We start from the raw sequence: 21,766 nt of genomic DNA, 5'->3' as shown, positions 1-21,766 counted from the left end.
CATATGGAGAAGTGGGGACATTCCAAACGAGTGGAAAGTGTCTGAAATAAAACTACTAAAACCAGGGAAACCACCCACCTGTTTACAATCATTTCGCCCAATTGCGCTTGCCAGCTGCTTGGGGAAGCTGCTGGACAAGATGGTTCATGCACGACTTGAGTGGCACCTGGAACACAACCAAAAGTACCCAGAAAGCATGACGGGTTTTAGAAAAAATAGAAGCACGTTGGACTCAGTGATGGACCTTGTCACAACAGTGCAACATGAAAGATCACTGGGTAACATCACAGCGGCAATCTTCCTTGATATAAAAAACGCTTTTAACATGGTCACTCACAGCGCTATCCTCTCAGCGGCCACTGCTACTGGTGTCCGGGGGCGGATGTACAATTAAATCAAAAGCTACATTGAAAACAGAAGCATATACATCAACACCCCCGATGGCGCCAGCAGCCTGCACGACGTTCACAGGGGTGTGCCGCAAGGGGGCATCCTAAGCCCAACACTATTCAACATGACACTAATAACACTCCCATCACAACTTGACAAGCGTATCCCGCTCTCCGCATTTGCTGACGATGTATGCGTATGGACTGCACATACCTGCGTGTCCGTAATCTCGCGCCGGCTCCAGACGGCTATGTGTACGACAGAGCATTATCTAAAGCAGCGGGGCCTGGAAATATCGCAAGAAAAAACTGTCTTGTTACCATTTACAAGGAAACTCTTTACAAAAGACCGTGTCTTCATAGACAAGAAACCCATACAGATAGTCCCATCTCACACATTCCTGGGTGTGAAAATAGACCGTTTCCTCACATGGGGACCGGAAATTGAGAACATAAAGCGAAAAACAGCACCATATAGCAATGTCCTCCGCACACTGGCCGGACCCAAATGGGGCCCATCCGCACGGATACTCAAACAGATACACGAGGCACTGGTCGTATCCAACATACGCTACAGCCTTCCCCTACTTAAAGGGGCATCACAAAAAAATTTAACAAAGTTGGATCGTATCTATGCAGCAGGGCTACGCACCATCCTCGGAGTGCCACAGGCTACATCACTCCATGGCACAATTGAAGAACACGGAGGCCCCACTCTCTCAGCATTACAAACAGCTGAGATAATGAAACTGCACTTGCGACATAAGGCCAGACACGTTGACCACCCACTTGGCCGAATCCACACTGACCGCCCTGGCTCTCACCTGGGAAGGGCCATACAGGAGCTTCCAAAACACATTCCCAAAAACTACAAACAAGCCGCGGCTAACAACATCCCGCCATGGCTGCTCGTTAGACCACACACACAAACAACCATAACTGGCATAAAGAAAAAAGCGGATACGTCCAATCTAGTCATCAGACAGTTTGCCCTGGAACACCTGGAGGAGGTCAGCAGCCACGCCCGGGTCATTTACAGCGACGGGTCCACGGCGAAGGCGTCTTCCACGGCAGCAGTCTACATCCCTGAAAATGAGCACGAAATTAAACACCGGCTCAGTCACAAAACGTCATCCACTGCAACTGAGTTGCGTGCCATTTTCACGGCACTCGAATACATACAAACTACAGAACCAAGAAACTGGGCTGTTTTCACCGACTCTAAGCCTGCCATAATGGCCATCGCAAACCCCAAAGAAAACAACACACTGGTCAGCGACATCCTGACCACTCACACACAGCTACGCAATACGGGCCACGCCATATCCATCCACTGGATACCAGGGCACTGCGACATCCCAGGAAACGAACGAGCAGACAAAGCGGCTAAAGCAGCTCACACGCTAACAGAGATAACACCAATTCCACTGACAAAACATGACGCTGCAGTAATAGCGAGAACAGCAGCGAACGAAGTAATGCTAAAGGAAATGAGAAATACAAGCACAAGAGACAAAAGGCTCCAAACACTGGACAAACATGGGACGCACACAGGACACAAAAACATGCATAGAAAAGATGCGACTCTCCTACACAGGCTCCGCCTTGGAGTCGCATACACAAAGGCGCAAAACTTTAAACTTGGGAGAACAACCAGTCCATTATGCACAACGTGCGGGGAACCGGAAGACGTGTCACACATTTTTTTAAACTGCCTAAAATACGACTCACAAAGACAAGACTTGCAGCAATCGCTGTCCAAACTTGATGATCACCCTCTAACACTACGCAAAATACTAGGCTCTTGGCCCACACATAAGCAAAACGTTACAGCGGCCAAGGCAGCGCTAAAGTACCTGGCCGACTGCCAACTGCACGACCTCTAATCACATTCGATATCGGACAACTGCGAATAGCAAGCAGCCACATCAAAAGCACAATCACCGACACCAAATAAAGAAACTGACATACTAATAAAGTGGAAACCAGACTCACATGGACATACTGCAAGCATCCCTGGGCCAACTTCAATAAAGCGCTCTGCGACCACGTTTACGCGCCTCCCACCATCGATTTTTTTTTGTTTTTTTATAGAGTAGCAAGCCAGCTCAGGCTAGGCTGACATCTCTCACCTCATACAAAAAAAAAAAAAAAAGCGCGCGCTCCTCACGCAGTGGAGCGATTTCGCCCGGAAAAATTTGTGGCATATTAGTTTCTCGGCGGGAAGAACAGTTTCCAGCGGAAAAAAGTATGGGGGTTCGGGAAATTTCATAGTCCCTTTAAGAAGGTTCAAAGCCCTCACACATTTTGTTTTCAATTCCTTGATGTGGGGAACAAATGTTTTTTGTCAAAGATGACACCAAGGAATTTGTGTTCGCTCTTCACAACGAGTTATTGACGGTTCATTGTAAGCGAGGGATCGGGGAACATCCCTCTGACTCTCGAAGATGAGACACAGCGGTTGTGCATTACAACCCACGAAGATTTCCAACTTCTATGCCTCAATACGACTGTCCTGAAGCTCGTATATTTTGAATTCCGTGGGCAGCGCGAACCTATGAGCGACCATATTCACAAGTAAGTCACATGTGGCCCTGTCGAACGATGTTAAAATTTGGGCGCTCAAGATTGGTTTGGTCCTGCATTAAAGTCGCTAAAAACTCCAACACGGGGCACAGCACATAAAAGACAACACAGTACAGAGCTGTGTCGCTGATGTAAATAAAGAATACGGTCAGTATCTATAGCGCGCAATTTATTTGATACTTATACTCTCCTGCGAGAGCTCACGGCTCCCCAGGGGAAGGGGGATGTTCCGTTTGGTACATTACGCAGCGTAGGCATCACAAAAATCAATCTGAATTTGAAATGAACTATATCTATATACGTATTATTCCTATGTATCGGGAAATACACACCTCGTGTGCACTGGTGTTCGCATCGTCAGACGTCACAAGGAGAAACACTGGTGTCTGGACTGCGGTCCGTTTGAGACGTTTTCGACCGCCCGCTGCTATCATTTCGTAGGACTCGTCAGAGAAATGGGTTGAGCAAATACGGCGTGGACCACGAATGTCTTGACCAAGCGCTTGCAACCACTTTCGTTTCCACGCATTATTCCTTTGGAATCTTGTGGTACACAACGTCCCTTGTCGAAAGAGCACACTTGGTGTATCCCCGAGCATTACAGTAGATACCTGGCACCGCTGTCAGGTGAAGTTCTGTTCAATTTCGGCAGGAAATGAACTTTTTTGCATACACAAACCTCGCAGACGCAATACACGCCGTGCGATATGGTTGGGAGGAGAGCAAACATAGGCCGCTGACAGTATTCTGGGATACTGTTTCTTCGATATTTTGAAGAATTGTCCCAGTAATTTTTGTGATTCTAAGAGTAGTGTTTATTGGTAATTAGTAGCCGGTCATAAGTTCATCGTGTATTACTTAGGTATCACGTGACAGGAGCAATCCGATCATGACATTTTTAGCTGTTCGGACATTTTTAGCTGTTTTTAGCCCAACTTACCGTACGATTTAATTTTTCTAATTTATATTGTGTAATAATTTACGCGCTTTGAGTGCTTAGGCTCTGTGTGCAGCATAACACAGGCAAACACTACCAGGTCGCACACAGAAACAGGGGGGTAAAATTTCACTTTACAGTTCCTTTAAGTTTTCTTCGTGCAGTATGTTTCTTGCAGGCAGAAGCAGACAGGTCTGTACTTTTCAAAAAGCTCGTGTACATCATCTATGTTACTGTAGAGACCTCGACAGTTGCACTGAAGGAATACCTGTCCCTAATGGAATGGAAATAGGGAAGAGCAAAGGGACTCTGTACCTTCTGTGTTAAGGGGGTATAACACTTTGTGGGGGAGCCTCTGTTTCTCCTTCGACTTGCCTGTACCTCGATCTCCGTGTTTTTATCTTTGCTCCTTCCCTTAGGAAGGAGCACTCTGGTCCAGTGTACTTGGAAGACTTGATGATGATTTCAGCGACATGCAGTCGTCACCGTCAAGCTCCATTCAGTGTGTGGCAGTCTGGGGTGAGCTCCCTGTGAGCCCATCCCAAACTGAAAGCGTGCCACCAACCTCCGTAAAGATTTTGGCAGGAGCTGGGGGAGGCGGGCTCCCCGCAGGTTTTTCTTGTGTTTGGGGAGTGTGGAGAGGAGGCCCAGAAGTTTGGGTCCCCACAGATACTCTGAGCGGTGTCACTCCCCGGCGCACCGCTTCAGAGAAAGATCCTGTTTTCTGAAACTCCAGTTGTGTCTTTGCTGCTTTGTATCTCAGCTGCTGTACAGTTTTAATTCTCAATATTTCCTTTTTATCGCTAGAGCGTGGGCAGCCTCTTGAATAGAAGGGGTGGTTACTTTCGCAGTTGGCACAATGGAAACTGTTTTTGCACAACTCTGGAGTATGGTCATTGCAGTCACCCGCGCATTTGGGGCAGATCGGGTGCCCACGGCACACTTGAGAATGGTGGCCAAATCTCTGGCACTTCAAACATCGACGCGGGTTGGGTATATAGGGTCGAACGTGGCAGTTTACATACCCAGCCTTTATTTCTGCGTAGAGAGTGTGCAATTGGAAAGATAAAGTAACGTGCCTGGAGGGTATTTCCTTGTTGTCCCTATGGATGGATATCCATATGGATGGAGTTTGGCACTGATCATCCCTTGGTCTTTTAAGCCCTCCTGGATCTTTGTTTCGGAGCACTGCAGTAACTCCTCACTAGAGATAACACATCTGACTGTGTTGAGTGTGTGGTGCGCAGTCACTGGAATATCACGAATTTGCTTTACTGACAACTGTTCTGAGCTCTGCTGCCTGCTCTGGACCTCAATGTGGATGTCGCTCGCTCTCTTTTTTTCTTTCTTTTCTTCTTCTTTTTTTTTTACCTATGACTTGTTCGAGAGTGGTTTTAACTAATCTCCAGCCTGAAGGATGAGGATCTTCGGGAACTATGGTTCTGATGTGGAATTGAAAAACTACAATGTTTGCACTGCAGTGCATTTGTGCAGTGCATTCTGCAGTTAGTGCAGTGCATTTGTGGCGCCGATCATGCTTTTTAGAGTTTGTGGGATCCATAAAGCGGAGAAAGTGATTCGGTGTGGCAGGTGTGTCACCCACCACCGAGCCCAACGAGGGAACCTGTCCCACACGTTAACACTGTCTCTACACTATACCCAAGTGCAGAGTACTGCCCAAGGTTGACCCTTGCCGCCAAAGAAGGTGAAAAGAGGAAGAAGTGGGAGGGAGGAGAGAGAGAGAAAGTAATAAAAAGGAAGACCGCGACTAGCTGTATAACCGTGATCGCGCTTTTCTGTGTTTCAGTAGTGTTGTCATTGCTACGATTTGCGCGATCTCGAGCTCTGCAAACGTGCTGGCTTGCTGAGCTCAAGATCGCGGGTTCGATCCCGGCCGAGGGCGGTAGTAATGTGGAGGAGGTAAACATTGCGTCCAGCACCCTGTGTCGGAGATTTCCGGCGCACGTCCAAAGAACCTCAGGTGGTCCAAATTATTCGCGGTCCTACCCTGTGTCACGTGCAACATGCCGCCACACTGCGCAGACAAACCTTAGGTGTAACACCACAGTACTATTACCATTATTATTATTGTCATTACGACATAATGCCTCGTCCTTTTGTCGGTCTTACATTCCACGAAACGTTACCCACATGATTCTCCGCAGGTCCAAGTACCGCCTTCGCTGTGACCGCAACACAACCGGAGATGGAATTGGACATTATCTCGAATTTTATATACATAAAGATGCGCTCGGATCCTTCCAGCGTGATGGGACAGACCACGCAGCTACGATGAAGTGGAAAACTAGCAACAAGAAAACCCCCCGCGTGATGCAGGTGCATGTGGAGGACGATGGAACCAATAAGGTGAGCATGCCGTTTGCCAAAGAGAGCGATACGTTCGCTTATCTCAATATCACTGAATGGCAACTGAAACTTCATGCATGGCCCTCGACTTGCTGTCTCTGTCTGGGACCCTCCATGGGGGTTGTCGAAGTAGCTCGTCGTTGTTGGCCGCACACGAGTGGGCATCGTCACGACTATAGCCAAAAGGGAAAAGAGGGGGACAAGAGAGTTGACGAGCTCAAAGTGAGGCATAGGCAGGATGAACGGTATACTGATTGGACGAAGGTGCACTGTGGATGAGAAGTGCACTAGAGTGGTGTTTCCACGAGGTCCGTTTTTTTTTTTTCTTTTTGAAGACAACGCGCAAGGTTGCGAGTTTTTGTAGTTCGTTCTGCATAAGAACCTTTAGAAAAGAGGACGTCCGATGCCACGCCTAGAGTGTGCAAGATGAGTTTCCCGCGTAGTATGGTATGCACGACATCCTGTTAGGGTATGTTCGATAGATTCCGGATGGTGACAGTAACCGCAACTGGAATCCTTCCTGGAACTGATCTTTAACATTTGCGAGTCCGTAAACGCAGATCCCGTGCGTAGCCGATGGAGCATTGTCTGCATGACTCGGGTAGGTCTTTCATCGGAAGAGAGAGTCGGTGATTTTGCATGGTGTCCTGTATGCCAGGATGACCCTCTTCAACTAGCCATTTAACGGCCATTTTACCTTGTCTTTTGTTGTTGCGGAAGAAGAAGCCGAAGGGTAAGGTCTCTCTTTTCCGTTGCTGCGGAATATATTCAAAATTTATAGGCATAGGACTATTTGGAGTCACCGGTTTTTTAAAGGAATAATCTAGCGCTTCATGGACATCCCGCCGTAATCTGGACGGGCGGTCCGATGTCTGCATGCCGCGTCCTACAGGTCAACAGGTTCCCGGCAACCTTGCCAAACGACAACTGGTGGAGAGCCCTTCCTCGGATGATGCCCCAACAAACAACAGACGTCCTGACGACGTCTGTAGGATATCCCATCTTGGACAATGGGATATCCCTGGGAGCAGTCTGAGTATCCCATAGATATCCACGCGACATACAGGAGACCAGGATATGGGCACTGTTTGGACATCGCAGATATATCCCTGCGATGTCACCTCGTGATATTGGGACAAATGTAGGACGTTTATGAACCGTTATTGTTCTGACTGTTCAAATTCAATATAATGTGCACTTATTTTACTTGATGCATCAGAAGTGACGACTCCCCGGTTTTATTGACGGAAAGTAGCCTACATATAGTATGTTAATTAATGAACGTAAACGTGTTTAAAGGTGCTTTCATCCTAAAAATAAGAGAAGTCCCCCAATGTGCGCCCCCTCCACCCCACCGCGTTCGCGGAGGGAGAGCACAGCATCCACAATAGCGTCTGTTGCCGAAGTGACTGGAGCATATACTGAAATACAAGTTGTAGGGGTACGTTCATTATAAGAGTATTGCGGCGTAACACATCTCTAATGGTGAGGGGGTGCGTCTTTGCAGTTAATTCGTGTATGTGCAGATTCAAGGTATAACCAATAAAGTTTCTGACTTTCCTTCCTGTCTAATATTGTGTTTTTAACTCAGGCTATTCTCTATAATGTGAGGAACTGCTGAGTGGAGCTGTAAAAGTGATCGAATTCTGTTGCTCGGCTAGTGTCATGCACAGATAAATATGTTGCATGGCCAGCAGCACGCGAACGATAGAGATATATAACGGTTTTACTTGTTCCCCCATATCTAGTTAAGGTTCACAGAAGTTTTTGCTTGCTGTCAGCGCAAGAAAAAAAGTTGCTGTCCATCATCACATATTTATCCGTATATCTCCAGGCGACGTCCTTGCGACATCCCACTGATGTTCAATGGTTCAGTCAGAGCCTAAAATCTGGTATATACAAGATCTTGCATGGATATACCTCGAGGATGCAGGCTTTTCAAACATCCAAAGTGCAATATGCTACAGATGTCCCTGGGACATCAGTTATTTACTAAGCAAAACAAACTCGAATGCTTTCTTGGGATATCCCACAGATATCGCATGGATGTCCAGATATTCAGGACGTTCACGACCTTGTAGGGATATCCTAGGGATATTACTGGTTTACTGGGGCCAACAATCCGCAAGACGTGAATGTTCCCGCCAGGCTCCCACAGCTCCCCATAGAGCCCATAGTTTGAGATAATTCAGGCAACACTGGACATGCAACCAATGAAAATGAACTATGATGCCTACCTTTCGGCCAATCAGGAGTCTCTCAGTTTGGCTCGCCTTTCGGCCCGGTACTGGCCAGTACTGGCTACCATCGGCTTTTACTTTTACTGGTTTTCATGCCCGACGCTTGTTATTCAGTATTCCAGAACAACTAGGCAAATTTTTGACAAAATACACATTTATTTGAAACATCGTACTGATTCAATAATCTGACACAAATATTCACCGTGCCTACAGAGTCCAAATCGTTGCGTTCGTTGACCAAGTTCGAACACGAAAACACACACACTACTCCCAGAAGTAAGCGACGATCACAGGAGTGCACGCGATTTCACGGTTAGCATCTCCTTTCGTTGGCTGCAGTGCGAAGGTTTCAACGAAGCGGGCAATGCTTGTCGCACGGACACCGAATCCTGTCTCCGTTGTGACTGCATTTGAAAATGCGACGGCGCTCACAAGTGTTCCTCAGGCGTGAGCTGCATTCTGAACTCGAGAGACTGTTCGTACGTAGGATACTTGTGTTGGGAAACATCACAACATGCGCTGAGTCACTTTGACACACGAACAAATCTGGGACTTCTCTTTGAACAATGCCATCATACCGTGGTGTCAACTGACATCGTCGAGACGCGAGACGCCGCTGCCACTTCTCTCCGTTCTCTTCTCGTAACTGCCCGCCAGACAGGCAGCCCGCGAAAGAATGCTCTTTTGAAACTTTGCCAACCAATAGCGGAGCGCGCAATGTCCTTCGGCCAATGGGTATCAACTATGATGCCTGACGGTGTAATACCACGTGACTGTGACGTGATTTTATTTTTCTACTGCCGCAAATGCGGGGAGCTGGGGAGGCCTGGTTCCCGCTAACGCCATGGACACTTCGGTAACAGGCAGATGAGATGAACGACGCCAAATCTGACACTTCTCCAGGGCCAGTTCACCACTGTCACCTACAGGAAGAACCGAGCCGGTGGTATCCCCGTACTGTTTCGGCCAACATCTAGTGACTACCCCTTCTGGAACGTCAATCCGAATGCAGTCACTAGCGCGATATGCCTGCTAGCCAAACAAAAGGTTGTGCACTACCGTTTCCACGGAGATAGTTCTCTCTCCGTCTCCGTCCAGTCTGAAAAGACTGCCCGCAACCTTGTGTCAGCTAAGTGTTAAGCGGTAATCGCTGCGTTGCAATCAATACCTCAATCGTACGCCAGAAATATAGGCAGGGTTTATGCTGTACCTAAAGAGTACTCAAATGACGATGTCGTGCTCTACCTGAAAGACGTAAGGGTTATATCTGGAGGGCTGCAGGTCCAGCATTCCATGACAGAAGACGGTGGTGATGTGTTCACTAACTAACTATGTAAGTAACTAACACTAACTAGCTGTAAATCCGGCCACCCTGCATCGTTCTCCTTATGTCCGTCGAGACCCTCCAAACAAAAAACACACCAAGATAAGATACTACGACTTCCACCTGACTCTCCCAGGGGTGGTAGCGCCACCGTCACGTCTGGTACAAATGAACACGGCTTTACTGCACTCCCACTTTGGTCTGCACTCGCTGAACGAGGATTGCAGAACACCATCGCGGCAAAGCCCATTAGAAGCAGCCACCACAGGCACCCTGGTTCATCGAGGCAGATTCACACGCACTTACGCCAGTGTGACAGAACCAGCAGGCACCAGAGGACACCTACCACCATCAACCATCGAAGTGTGCCTTCTCTGAAACTCTTCTCTGCGGCACTCGCGGCAGCCAAAGCAATTTCCTCTGCATTTCCTGGTACTTCGCAACTGCCCGAGGTTCATGCGCTTCTGGCATTGGATGCATTATATTTACATCAGCATCATGGAATTGTATAGAAAGGCCATAGCGATTCAGCGGCATCATCGCGGCCTACGCAACAAGCTCCCTGGTTTGACAGTACAAGTTCCCTTTCACAGCTGTGTGCGAACATGGCGTGGAGACTGCACACCGTGTCAATGGATATAGAACCTATCGATCTCACCAATCCTCTGAGAGCAGAGCAGAACAGCGTTATACGTTCGTAATGACCTCGCTGCTGTACCCACGATCAGTTTATCATCGCTCTTATGATTATTTGAACTGCAAGATCCGCCTTGGGCACATGCTGATAACAGTCGTCAGTATCTATCTACGTTCCGCGGTACAGGTTCCGTGGACTGACCTCGAACGCTTATTCAATTCACTGGAATCCCCAGCTCTCGTGCTGGGTGACTGCAATGCTCATCATATGGCTAAGACGGCCGGCCGGGGAAGGAGGTTGTTGGAAGCAATGGAGACTGTTCAGACGTGCCTACTTAACAACCGGCAGCCAACTTATGTGTGATCACTAATGTCACTCGATGTACTAGATCCTTCCACTTGTCGTGCGCTTCCAATATCGACACCCGAGGTAGTGACCACTTTCCTCTATATATTTCGCACGACAGACTGCCTCTCTCACCCGCTACCGGACCAATTACTTTCACGAACTGAAGACTCTTTCGTGCCGACCTCCGGACATTTGTGCACACCGGTATGTCCCCAGAGGCCCTCCCGCAAGCCATTCGTTGCGCCATTCAGGACACGGTGGTCCTATCTAAAAGGTCGGTCATTCACCAGCAATTAATCACCTTAGAGCATTACTTCGTAGAAATGTTTGTAACTCAAGCGTCGCCATGCCAGTCCTGGACAGCTGTTTCGGCCTTGTTGGGCCTCATCAACAGGACGCAGGCAGGCAACGTTCGAGTGGATGGCGTCAGAAGGTCACGTAACACGTGATTCCTCCCGTCAGGGTGAGATAACTCACTCACTGAAAGCCCAGTGCAAAGCCAGTGAAGTATAAAATGAAAAAAATAGCCGGAGCCCTTTGGCTGCACGTATAGCATATGTTTGTAACTCAAGCGTCGCCATGCCAGTCCTGGACAGCTGTTTCGGCCTTGTTGGGCCTCATCAACAGGACGCAGGCAGGCAACGTTCGAGTGGATGGCGTCAGAAGGTCACGTAACACGTGATTCCTCCCGTCAGGGTGAGATAACTCACTCACTGAAAGCCCAGTGCAAAGCCAGTGAAGTATAAAATGAAAAAAATAGCCGGAGCCCTTTGGCTGCACGTATAGCATATGTTTGTAACTCAAGCGTCGCCATGCCAGTCCTGGACAGCTGTTTCGGCCTTGTTGGGCCTCATCAAGAGGACGCAGGCAGGCAATGTTCGAGTGGATGGCGTCAGAAGGTCACGTAACACGTGATTCCTCCCGTCAGGGTGAGATAACTCACTCACTGAAAGCCCAGTGCAAAGCCAGTGAAGTATAAAATGAAAAAAATAGCCGGAGCCCTTTGGCTGCACGTATAGCATATGTTTGTAACTCAAGCGTCGCCATGCCAGTCCTGGACAGCTGTTTCGGCCTTGTTGGGCCTCATCAACAGGACGCAGGCAGGCAACGTTCGAGTGGATGGCGTCAGAAGGTCACGTAACACGTGATTCCTCCCGTCAGGGTGAGATAACTCACTCACTGAAAGCCATCCACTCGAACGTTGCCTGCCTGCGTCCTGTTGATGAGGCCCAACAAGGCCGAAACAGCTGTCCAGGACTGGCATGGTGACGCTTGAGTTACAAACATATGCTATACGTGCAGCCAAAGGGCTCCGGCTATTTTTTTCATTTTATACTTCACTGGCTTTGCACTGGGCTTTCAGTGAGTGAGTTATCTCACCCTGACGGGAGGAATCACGTGTTACGTGACCTTCTGACGCCATCCACTCGAACGTTGCCTGCCTGCGTCCTGTTGATGAGGCCCAACAAGGCCGAAACAGCTGTCCAGGACTGGCATGGCGACGCTTGAGTTACAAACATATGCTATACGTGCAGCCAAAGGGCTCCGGCTATTTTTTTCATTTTATACTTCACTGGCTTTGCACTGGGCTTTCAGTGAGTGAGTTATCTCACCCTGACGGGAGGAATCACGTGTTACGTGACCTTCTGACGCCATCCACTCGAACGTTGCCTGCCTGCGTCCTGTTGATGAGGCCCAACAAGGCCGAAACAGCTGTCCAGGACTGGCATGGCGACGCTTGAGTTACAAACATATGCTATACGTGCAGCCAAAGGGCTCCGGCTATTTTTTTCATTTTATACTTCACTGGCTTTGCACTGGGCTTTCAGTGAGTGAGTTATCTCACCCTGACGGGAGGAATCACGTGTTACGTGACCTTCTGAAGCCATCCACTCGAACGTTGCCTGCCTGCGTCCTGTTGATGAGGCCCAACAAGGCCAAAACAGCTGTCCAGGACTGGCATGGCGACGCTTGAGTTACAAACACATGCTATACGTGCAGCCAAAGGGCTCCGGCTATTTTTTTCATTTTATACTTCACTGGCTTTGCAGTGGGCTTTCAGTGAGTGAGTTATCTCACCCTGACGGGAGGAATCACGTGTTACGTGACCTTCTGAAGCCATCCACTCGAACGTTGCCTGCCTGCGTCCTGTTGATGAGGCCCAACAAGGCCGAAACAGCTGTCCAGGACTGGCATGGCGACGCTTGAGTTACAAACATATGCTATACGTGCAGCCAAAGGGCTCCGGCTATTTTTTTCATTTTATACTTCACTGGCTTTGCACTGGGCTTTCAGTGAGTGAGTTATCTCACCCTGACGGGAGGAATCACGTGTCACGTGACCTTCTGACGCCATCCACTCGAACGTTGCCTGCCTGCGTCCTGTTGATGAGGCCCAACAAGGCCGAAACAGCTGTCCAGGACTGGCATGGCGACGCTTGAGTTACAAACATATGCTATACGTGCAGCCAAAGGGCTCCGGCTATTTTTTTCATTTTATACTTCACTGGCTTTGCACTGGGCTTTCAGTGAGTGAGTTATCTCACCCTGACGGGAGGAATCACGTGTTCCGTGACCTTCTGACGCCATCCACTCGAACGTTGCCTGCCTGCGTCCTGTTGATGAGGCCCAACAAGGCCGAAACAGCTGTCCAGGACTGGCATGGCGACGCTTGAGTTACAAACATATGCTGTACGTGCAGCCAAAGGGCTCCGGCTATTTTTTTCATTTTATACTTCACTGGCTTTGCACTGGGCTTTCAGTGAGTGAGTTATCTCACCCTGACGGGAGGAATCACGTGTTACGTGACCTTCTGACGCCATCCACTCGAACGTTGCCTGCCTGCGTCCTGTTGATGAGGCCCAACAAGGCCGAAACAGCTGTCCAGGACTGGCATGGCGACGCTTGAGTTACAAACATATGCTATACGTGCAGCCAAAGGGCTCCGGCTATTTTTTTCATTTTATACTTCACTGGCTTTGCACTGGGCTTTCAGTGAGTGAGTTATCTCACCCTGACGGGAGGAATCACGTGTTCCGTGACCTTCTGACGCCATCCACTCGAACGTTGCCTGCCTGCGTCCTGTTGATGAGGCCCAACAAGGCCGAAACAGCTGTCCAGGACTGGCATGGCGACGCTTGAGTTACAAACATATGCTATACGTGCAGCCAAAGGGCTCCGGCTATTTTTTTCATTTTATACTTCACTGGCTTTGCACTGGGCTTTCAGTGAGTGAGTTATCTCACCCTGACGGGAGGAATCACGTGTTACGTGACCTTCTGACGCCATCCACTCGAACGTTGCCTGCCTGCGTCCTGTTGATGAGGCCCAACAAGGCCGAAACAGCTGTCCAGGACTGGCATGGCGACGCTTGAGTTACAAACATATGCTATACGTGCAGCCAAAGGGCTCCGGCTATTTTTTTTCATTTTATACTTCACTGGCTTTGCACTGGGCTTTCAGTGAGTGAGTTATCTCACCCTGACGGGAGGAATCACGTGTTACGTGACCTTCTGACGCCATCCACTCGAACGTTGCCTGCCTGCGTCCTGTTGATGAGGCCCAACAAGGCCGAAACAGCTGTCCAGGACTGGCATGGCGACGCTTGAGTTACAAACATATGCTATACGTGCAGCCAAAGGGCTCCGGCTATTTTTTTCATTTTATACTTCACTGGCTTTGCACTGGGCTTTCAGTGAGTGAGTTATCTCACCCTGACGGGAGGAATCACGTGTTACGTGACCTTCTGACGCCATCCACTCGAACGTTGCCTGCCTGCGTCCTGTTGATGAGGCCCAACAAGGCCGAAACAGCTGTCCAGGACTGGCATGGCGACGCTTGAGTTACAAACATATGCTATTTATTTATTTATTTATTAGTTTCACGTGCCCGCCAACAGCGTGAGCCTACATAGAGGTGCACGGAAAGAACCAGCAAAGAAGGTGCAAAGACCAACTTACAAAACGATAAAAAGTTACAAAGAGGATAAAAATAAAGTAAAATTAGCAAAAATGTCCACACTATTGTTCTCAATGTCATTAAAGCAACACTGCATGCGCGCCAAAGGAGAAGACGGGTGACAAAAACGTGGATAAAAAGTACGATGAACTCTACAATGTCTAGATGGCGCATGAAAATCGACACTGGCTAACAATAAAGGAGAATCTATTTTAGCATGCACGACATTGAACAAGAAAGTCATATCCCGAATATAACGACGTTGCTTCAGTGATGTCATCTTAAGCTTCGCAAGGAGGTGATTGTATTCATAAAACCATTTTCTTTGTGAATACCTATCGTAAATAATTCGCACAAACTGCTTTTGCACATTTTCGATGCGATCTGAGAGTGTGTTAGAGAGACAGTTCCAAACGACGGATGCGAACTCCAACTTGCTTCGTACTAGACAATAGAACAGGCAGACAACAGTATGAAAGTCTCTAAAATTCTTCGATATGCGACAAATGAAGCCCATCATTCTCATTGCGGAGCAATACAGGAATGACACATGGTTGTTGAAATTCAGTGCCGAATCGAAAATGACCCCAAGGTCACGAATGGTTTCCACTCTCTCTATTTGGACGCCTTTAATGTCATAATCAAACAGTAATGTCGATTTTTTCCTTGTATAAGATACAACTTTGGTTTTTTTCACATTTAGAGACATGCCGTTTAAGTAACTCCAGTCGCTGATTGCATTTATGTCTTCCTGAATGGACAGGTGATCGCCGTAGCAAGATACGGAACGAAAAATCTTAACGTCATCAGCAAACATTAACAACTGGCAATGTTTCACGACACCGGCAAGATCATTTACAAAGACCAAAAATAAGAGAGGACCTAGGTTACTTCCTTGCGGTACTCCAGATACAGACTCGAACGGAACGGAAAAAGTTCCGGCAACTCGTACCACGTTCCTCCTTCCGAACAAGTAATTTTTCAACCATTGACAATATCTATTACACAATCCAAACTGACAAACCTTTGAAAGTAACAGCTTATGGTTAACTCGATCGAATGCTTTCTTGAAATCAAAATATACCGTGTCAACTTGATAACGTTTACAAAGAAGTGGAGATGTGTAATTCAAGAAAGAGCATAAGTTAGTTTCGACAGATCTGCTTTTCATGAAGCCACACTGCTCAGGACAGATTCGTGTACAAAAATGCGTGTATAATCTATCGTGAACTATGATCTCAAAAACTTTTGAAAATGCACACAGCAATGAAACTGGTCTATAGTTATTCACCAAACAAGGGTCACCTGACTTGTACAAAGGGACAATTATAGCTGTCTTCCAGCATTCAGGAAAAACGCCAGAAGACAAGGATATATTGAAGATGTGAGCAAGTGATTGCACGAGCAGTTCGGAACAACCCTTGACAATGAAGTTCGGGATTCTATCTATCCCACAAGACGACTTAGGTTTCAATTTCTTTATCGCTAAAAGAACGTCGGCCTCACTAACAGGCTGGATGGTAAAGCAATCACTAATACGATCTAAGTCGTATTCACTCTTATCGGTATTCGAAAAACACGAACTGAAGTGAGCTGCAAAAATGTTGCTCACCCTATCTGGATCTACAACTGTAGATGATTGTTCTCTCAAGGCAATTACCTGGTTATGGTTGTCTCGTTTATGTTCACGAACGTACTTCCAAAAGTCTTTTGGATTGGTAAGAAGGTTTCGTTCCACAAACTCCTCGTGCCGTGCTTTATCACACCTGAACAAACGCTTCGAAGTTGCTCTCTCACAGCTAAATTTTTGATACCAGTAATCAGAAGAAGTTTTCTTGAACATACGATGGAAGTGGAGTTTTCGCTTCAAACTACATTTCAGCTCAGCAGAAAACCACACAGGGTGTCTGCGTCGTTTTGACTGCGCTTTTGGAACAAACATATCAATTGCATTTGACACAATGCCTGATAATTTCTCAGCTGCGGAATCGGCATTCAGGTCTAGTGTCACACTGTCAAATGATAGTTCACTTAGGTGCTTGTATAAACCCAGATAATCACCATTTTTATAACGATACCACGTAGAATCGTATTGAACCCTATTAGAGCGAGGTACTGAAAAATTAACCGAAAAAGGAATATGGTATACATCAACACGAGAAAGGGGTATACTCGCCAGTTCCAAAGATTCCACCGAAAATGTGGACAAAGCTAAGTCAAGAATATTACCAGCACGATTACAATTCATGTTGTATTGGCTGAAACCACACATGCTTATAAAATCTAACAGATATGTTGACTTATGTACGACTTTTGTGTCAGAACTAGTTATGGTGCCGAATTCCCAGTTCAACCCAGGCAAGTTGAAATCACCAAACATTTGGACTCGATATTTCGTGAAATCAATTTTCGACATCAGAGAATCGAAATGTGCAACAAATCGCTCACTGCAAAAGCCAGGAGGGAAATAATAATTACCCAGTAATAGGTTAAAACCGTCAGAAATAGATATTTCGATCCAAACACATTCAATATCACTCTCAAGGTCGAATCTTCTTGCAGGTCGCAGGCTACTGTCCGTGGCAATTAAGACACCACCTCCGAAGATTTGGCCTGTGCTAGCGTAATCTCTATCTTTTCTGTGGACTACATAACGGGAAGGAAAGTACAGCGTACTCGGGATATCGCTTCTGAGCCATGTCTCTGTGAAGCAGATGACATTGTAACAACTTGAGGAGATTTCACACATAATTTCATCACTTTTTGTACGCATCCCACGAACATTCTGGTAATAAAGACAGCAATTCATTATATATATATATATATATGTAGCTATGCACTACTGTCCAGAATACGTGTCGCGTCTAATGTGCCAAAAAATTCGTGCATGAGGCATCCTTCCGGCCAATTATCAGGGCAATTGACAGTATCAAAAATCCCCACATCGCACGTAACATAAAACGACGAATACGAGTCGAACTTAGTTTTCAATTTCTTACATGATACTTGTTTACCATTCAGGACTGGCTCAAGCATTTTACAGATGTCCTCCGTTGTGGTGCCCGGGTGGAGCCGTGAAACGAAAAGGGCCTTTGGCTTGATATGACGAGGGACGACAGAGACAGTAGAACTTTTCGCAGTACCTAGCGTCGCTTTCCTGCGCTTCCTTCCAGTAACCATAGTAAAACCATCTTTCTCCATATCCGACTGTTCAGCAACGGTACGGCCTCCACTGGTGTCGTTCCTACTGTATTTTTTTGGAGGCACCGCAGATTCACGGCCAGAATAAACAGATGGAATAGAAGGGGTCTTTACAATCGCAGCAGCTGTGTCGGCCCAGGAAGGAGGCGTAGGAGGCACAATACTTGCAGTCGAGGTACCAACTGTTTGGCGCAAGCATTTTATCTCGTCTTTTAGACTAGAAACTTCTGTCGATAAGACTTCTATCTTTTCGAGGAGCAGACGGAAAATAGGCACTGCAGATGATGGAAGGCATTCCACAGAGTCAAGGACACTTGCTGCAGATGCACTGTCGTCATGAGTTGGGTCTTTGTTTGCATCCATGTTGGCGTCAGGCTTATGTATTAGTGAAGTCGAGCGCTGTTTGAGGCACTTCGCACATTTGTACGAGCAATTACCTTCTGACATGTAGAACTCGTATTCCGTAGGTCCAACGTTGACGCATTTTAGGTGAAATCGCCGACCGCATTGCCCAGCACATTCAAGGTATTGTTGCCGAGGGTAGAACCGCGCGGAACAGGAGCCACAAAAACCGTCCGCACCAGGCGCCGCCATCTTGCTTGCGTATTGCTATACGTGCAGCCAAAGGGCTCCGGCTATTTTTTTCATTTTATACTTCACTGGCTTTGCACTGGGCTTTCAGTGAGTGAGTTATCTCACCCTGACGGGAGGAATCACGTGTTACGTGACCTTCTGACGCCATCCACTCGAACGTTGCCTGCCTGCGTCCTGTTGATGAGGCCCAACAAGGCCGAAACAGCTGTCCAGGACTGGCATGGCGACGCTTGAGTTACAAACATATGCTATACGTGCAGCCAAAGGGCTCCGGCTATTTTTTTCATTTTATACTTCACTGGCTTTGCACTGGGCTTTCAGTGAGTGAGTTATCTCACCCTGACGGGAGGAATCACGTGTTCCGTGACCTTCTGACGCCATCCACTCGAACGTTGCCTGCCTGCGTCCTGTTGATGAGGCCCAACAAGGCCGAAACAGCTGTCCAGGACTGGCATGGCGACGCTTGAGTTACAAACATATGCTATACGTGCAGCCAAAGGGCTCCGGCTATTTTTTTCATTTTATACTTCACTGGCTTTGCACTGGGCTTTCAGTGAGTGAGTTATCTCACCCTGACGGGAGGAATCACATGTTACGTGACCTTCTGACGCCATCCACTCGAACGTTGCCTGCCTGCGTCCTGTTGATGAGGCCCAACAAGGCCGAAACAGCTGTCCAGGACTGGCATGGCGACGCTTGAGTTACAAACATATGCTATACGTGCAGCCAAAGGGCTCCGGCTATTTTTTTCATTTTATACTTCACTGGCTTTGCACTGGGCTTTCAGTGAGTGAGTTATCTCACCCTGACGGGAGGAATCACGTGTTACGTGACCTTCTGACGCCATCCACTCGAACGTTGCCTGCCTGCGTCCTGTTGATGAGGCCCAACAAGGCCGAAACAGCTGTCCAGGACTGGCATGGCGACGCTTGAGTTACAAACATATGCTATACGTGCAGCCAAAGGGCTCCGGCTATTTTTTTCATTTTATACTTCACTGGCTTTGCACTGGGCTTTCAGTGAGTGAGTTATCTCACCCTGACGGGAGGAATCACGTGTTACGTGACCTTCTGACGCCATCCACTCGAACGTTGCCTGCCTGCGTCCTGTTGACGAGGCCCAACAAGGCCGAAACAGCTGTCCAGGACTGGCATGGCGACGCTTGAGTTACAAACATATGCTATACGTGCAGCCAAAGGGCTCCGGCTATTTTTTTCATTTTATACTTCACTGGCTTTGCACTGGGCTTTCAGTGAGTGAGTTATCTCACCCTGACGGGAGGAATCACGTGTTACGTGACCTTCTGACGCCATCCACTCGAACGTTGCCTGCCTGCGTCCTGTTGATGAGGCCCAACAAGGCCGAAACAGCTGTCCAGGACTGGCATGGCGACGCTTGAGTTACAAACATATGCTATACGTGCAGCCAAAGGGCTCCGGCTATTTTTTTCATTTTATACTTCACTGGCTTTGCACTGGGCTTTCAGTGAGTGAGTTATCTCACCCTGACGGGAGGAATCACGTGTTACGTGACCTTCTGACGCCATCCACTCGAACGTTGCCTGCCTGCGTCCTGTTGATGAGGCCCAACAAGGCCGAAACAGCTGTCCAGGACTGGCATGGCGACGCTTGAGTTACAAACATATGCTATACGTGCAGCCAAAGGGCTCCGGCTATTTTTTTCATTTTATACTTCACTGGCTTTGCACTGGGCTTTCAGTGAGTGAGTTATCTCACCCTGACGGGAGGAATCACGTGTTACGTGACCTTCTGACGCCATCCACTCGAACGTTGCCTGCCTGCGTCCTGTTGATGAGGCCCAACAAGGCCGAAACAGCTGTCCAGGACTGGCATGGCGACGCTTGAGTTACAAACATATGCTATACGTGCAGCCAAAGGGCTCCGGCTATTTTTTTCATTTTATACTTCACTGGCTTTGCACTGGGCTTTCAGTGAGTGAGTTATCTCACCCTGACGGGAGGAATCACGTGTTACGTGACCTCCTAACGCCATCCACTCGAACGTTGCCTGCCTGCGTCCTGTTGATGAGGCCCAACAAGGCCGAAACAGCTGTCCAGGACTGGCATGGCGACGCTTGAGTTACAAACATATGCTATACGTGCAGCCAAAGGGCTCCGGCTATTTTTTTCATTTTATACTTCACTGGCTTTGCACTGGGCTTTCAGTGAGTGAGTTATCTCACCCTGACGGGACGAATCACGTGTTACGTGACCTTCTGACGCCATCCACTCGAACGTTGCCTGCCTGCGTCCTGTTGATGAGGCCCAACAAGGCCGAAACAGCTGTCCAGGACTGGCATGGCGACGCTTGAGTTACAAACATATGCTATACGTGCAGCCAAAGGGCTCCGGCTATTTTTTTCATTTTATACTTCGTAGAAAGAACGGCTCGTCGAACAGGGGAACTTCCTGTCACTGTATATACCGCCGGGTGAAAGCTAAAGTAACACGATAACTTAAAAAAGAGGACCGGAAGCGTCGGCGTAAGTATTGTCAACACCTTTCACCGTTTGACCCGACCACAGAGATCTGGAGGACAATTCAACCTCTGAAGTATGCGCCCCCACAAAACAATCCTCTCGCGGCATTGGCTATCGTTAAGGGTGTAGACGAAAACACGCTAGCGACAGGTTTCTCTGTCGTAGTAACGACACCGCCCGCTGCCTCGACGACTGCGGTACAGAGCAGTTTTGTCCAGAGCTTGACGGCCGAAATCTACAAAGACTGGCCTCGTGCACCGGAGGTTATGGATCGTGACTTCACTCTAATTGAGCTAAAGACAGCGTTGAAACTTGTGAGTGTGGGCTCATCCCCGGGACCAGGTAGCATCACTTATGCCGCACTGCGAAACGTTGACGGCCGGTCACTCAAACCTCTCTTTCATGTTTTTAATATGTCTTGGCGACAGGGATCCGTAGCATCTACATCGAAGGAGGCGTTAGTTGTTCCCGTCCCGAAACAAGGCAAACCCCCAAAGGCCCTGTCCTCTTTTCGCCCTGTGAGGCTGACAAACTGTGTCGCGAAACTGATGAAGAGAATGGTTTTGCAGCGTCTGGACTGGTGGCTCGAAAAACAACGTGTGTTCCCTCACGAAATAGCAGCCCTTCGTCGTCGCCGAAGCTCCATTGATCCAGTTCTCGACCTCATTTCTACAGTCCAATATGCTCG

General features: G+C 48.0%; 1 protein-coding gene across 2 annotated transcripts in view; it reads left to right on the top strand.

Moving 5' to 3' along the window:
• LOC135392821 (uncharacterized) overlaps nucleotides 1-21,766 on the top strand; it is a 189,020-nt gene that overhangs the window by 80,074 nt on the left and 87,180 nt on the right. For both annotated transcript variants that reach the window (XM_064623526.1, XM_064623525.1), the window contains exon 3: nucleotides 6,078-6,279. In XM_064623526.1, the coding sequence (XP_064479596.1) occupies nucleotides 6,078-6,279 (202 nt within the window). The remainder of the gene's footprint in view (nucleotides 1-6,077; nucleotides 6,280-21,766) is intronic.

This window comes from Ornithodoros turicata, chromosome 4 (genome assembly GCF_037126465.1).
Source record: "Ornithodoros turicata isolate Travis chromosome 4, ASM3712646v1, whole genome shotgun sequence".
Taxonomy (NCBI): domain Eukaryota; kingdom Metazoa; phylum Arthropoda; class Arachnida; order Ixodida; family Argasidae; genus Ornithodoros; species Ornithodoros turicata.
This window is presented reverse-complemented; position numbering and strand designations above follow the sequence as displayed.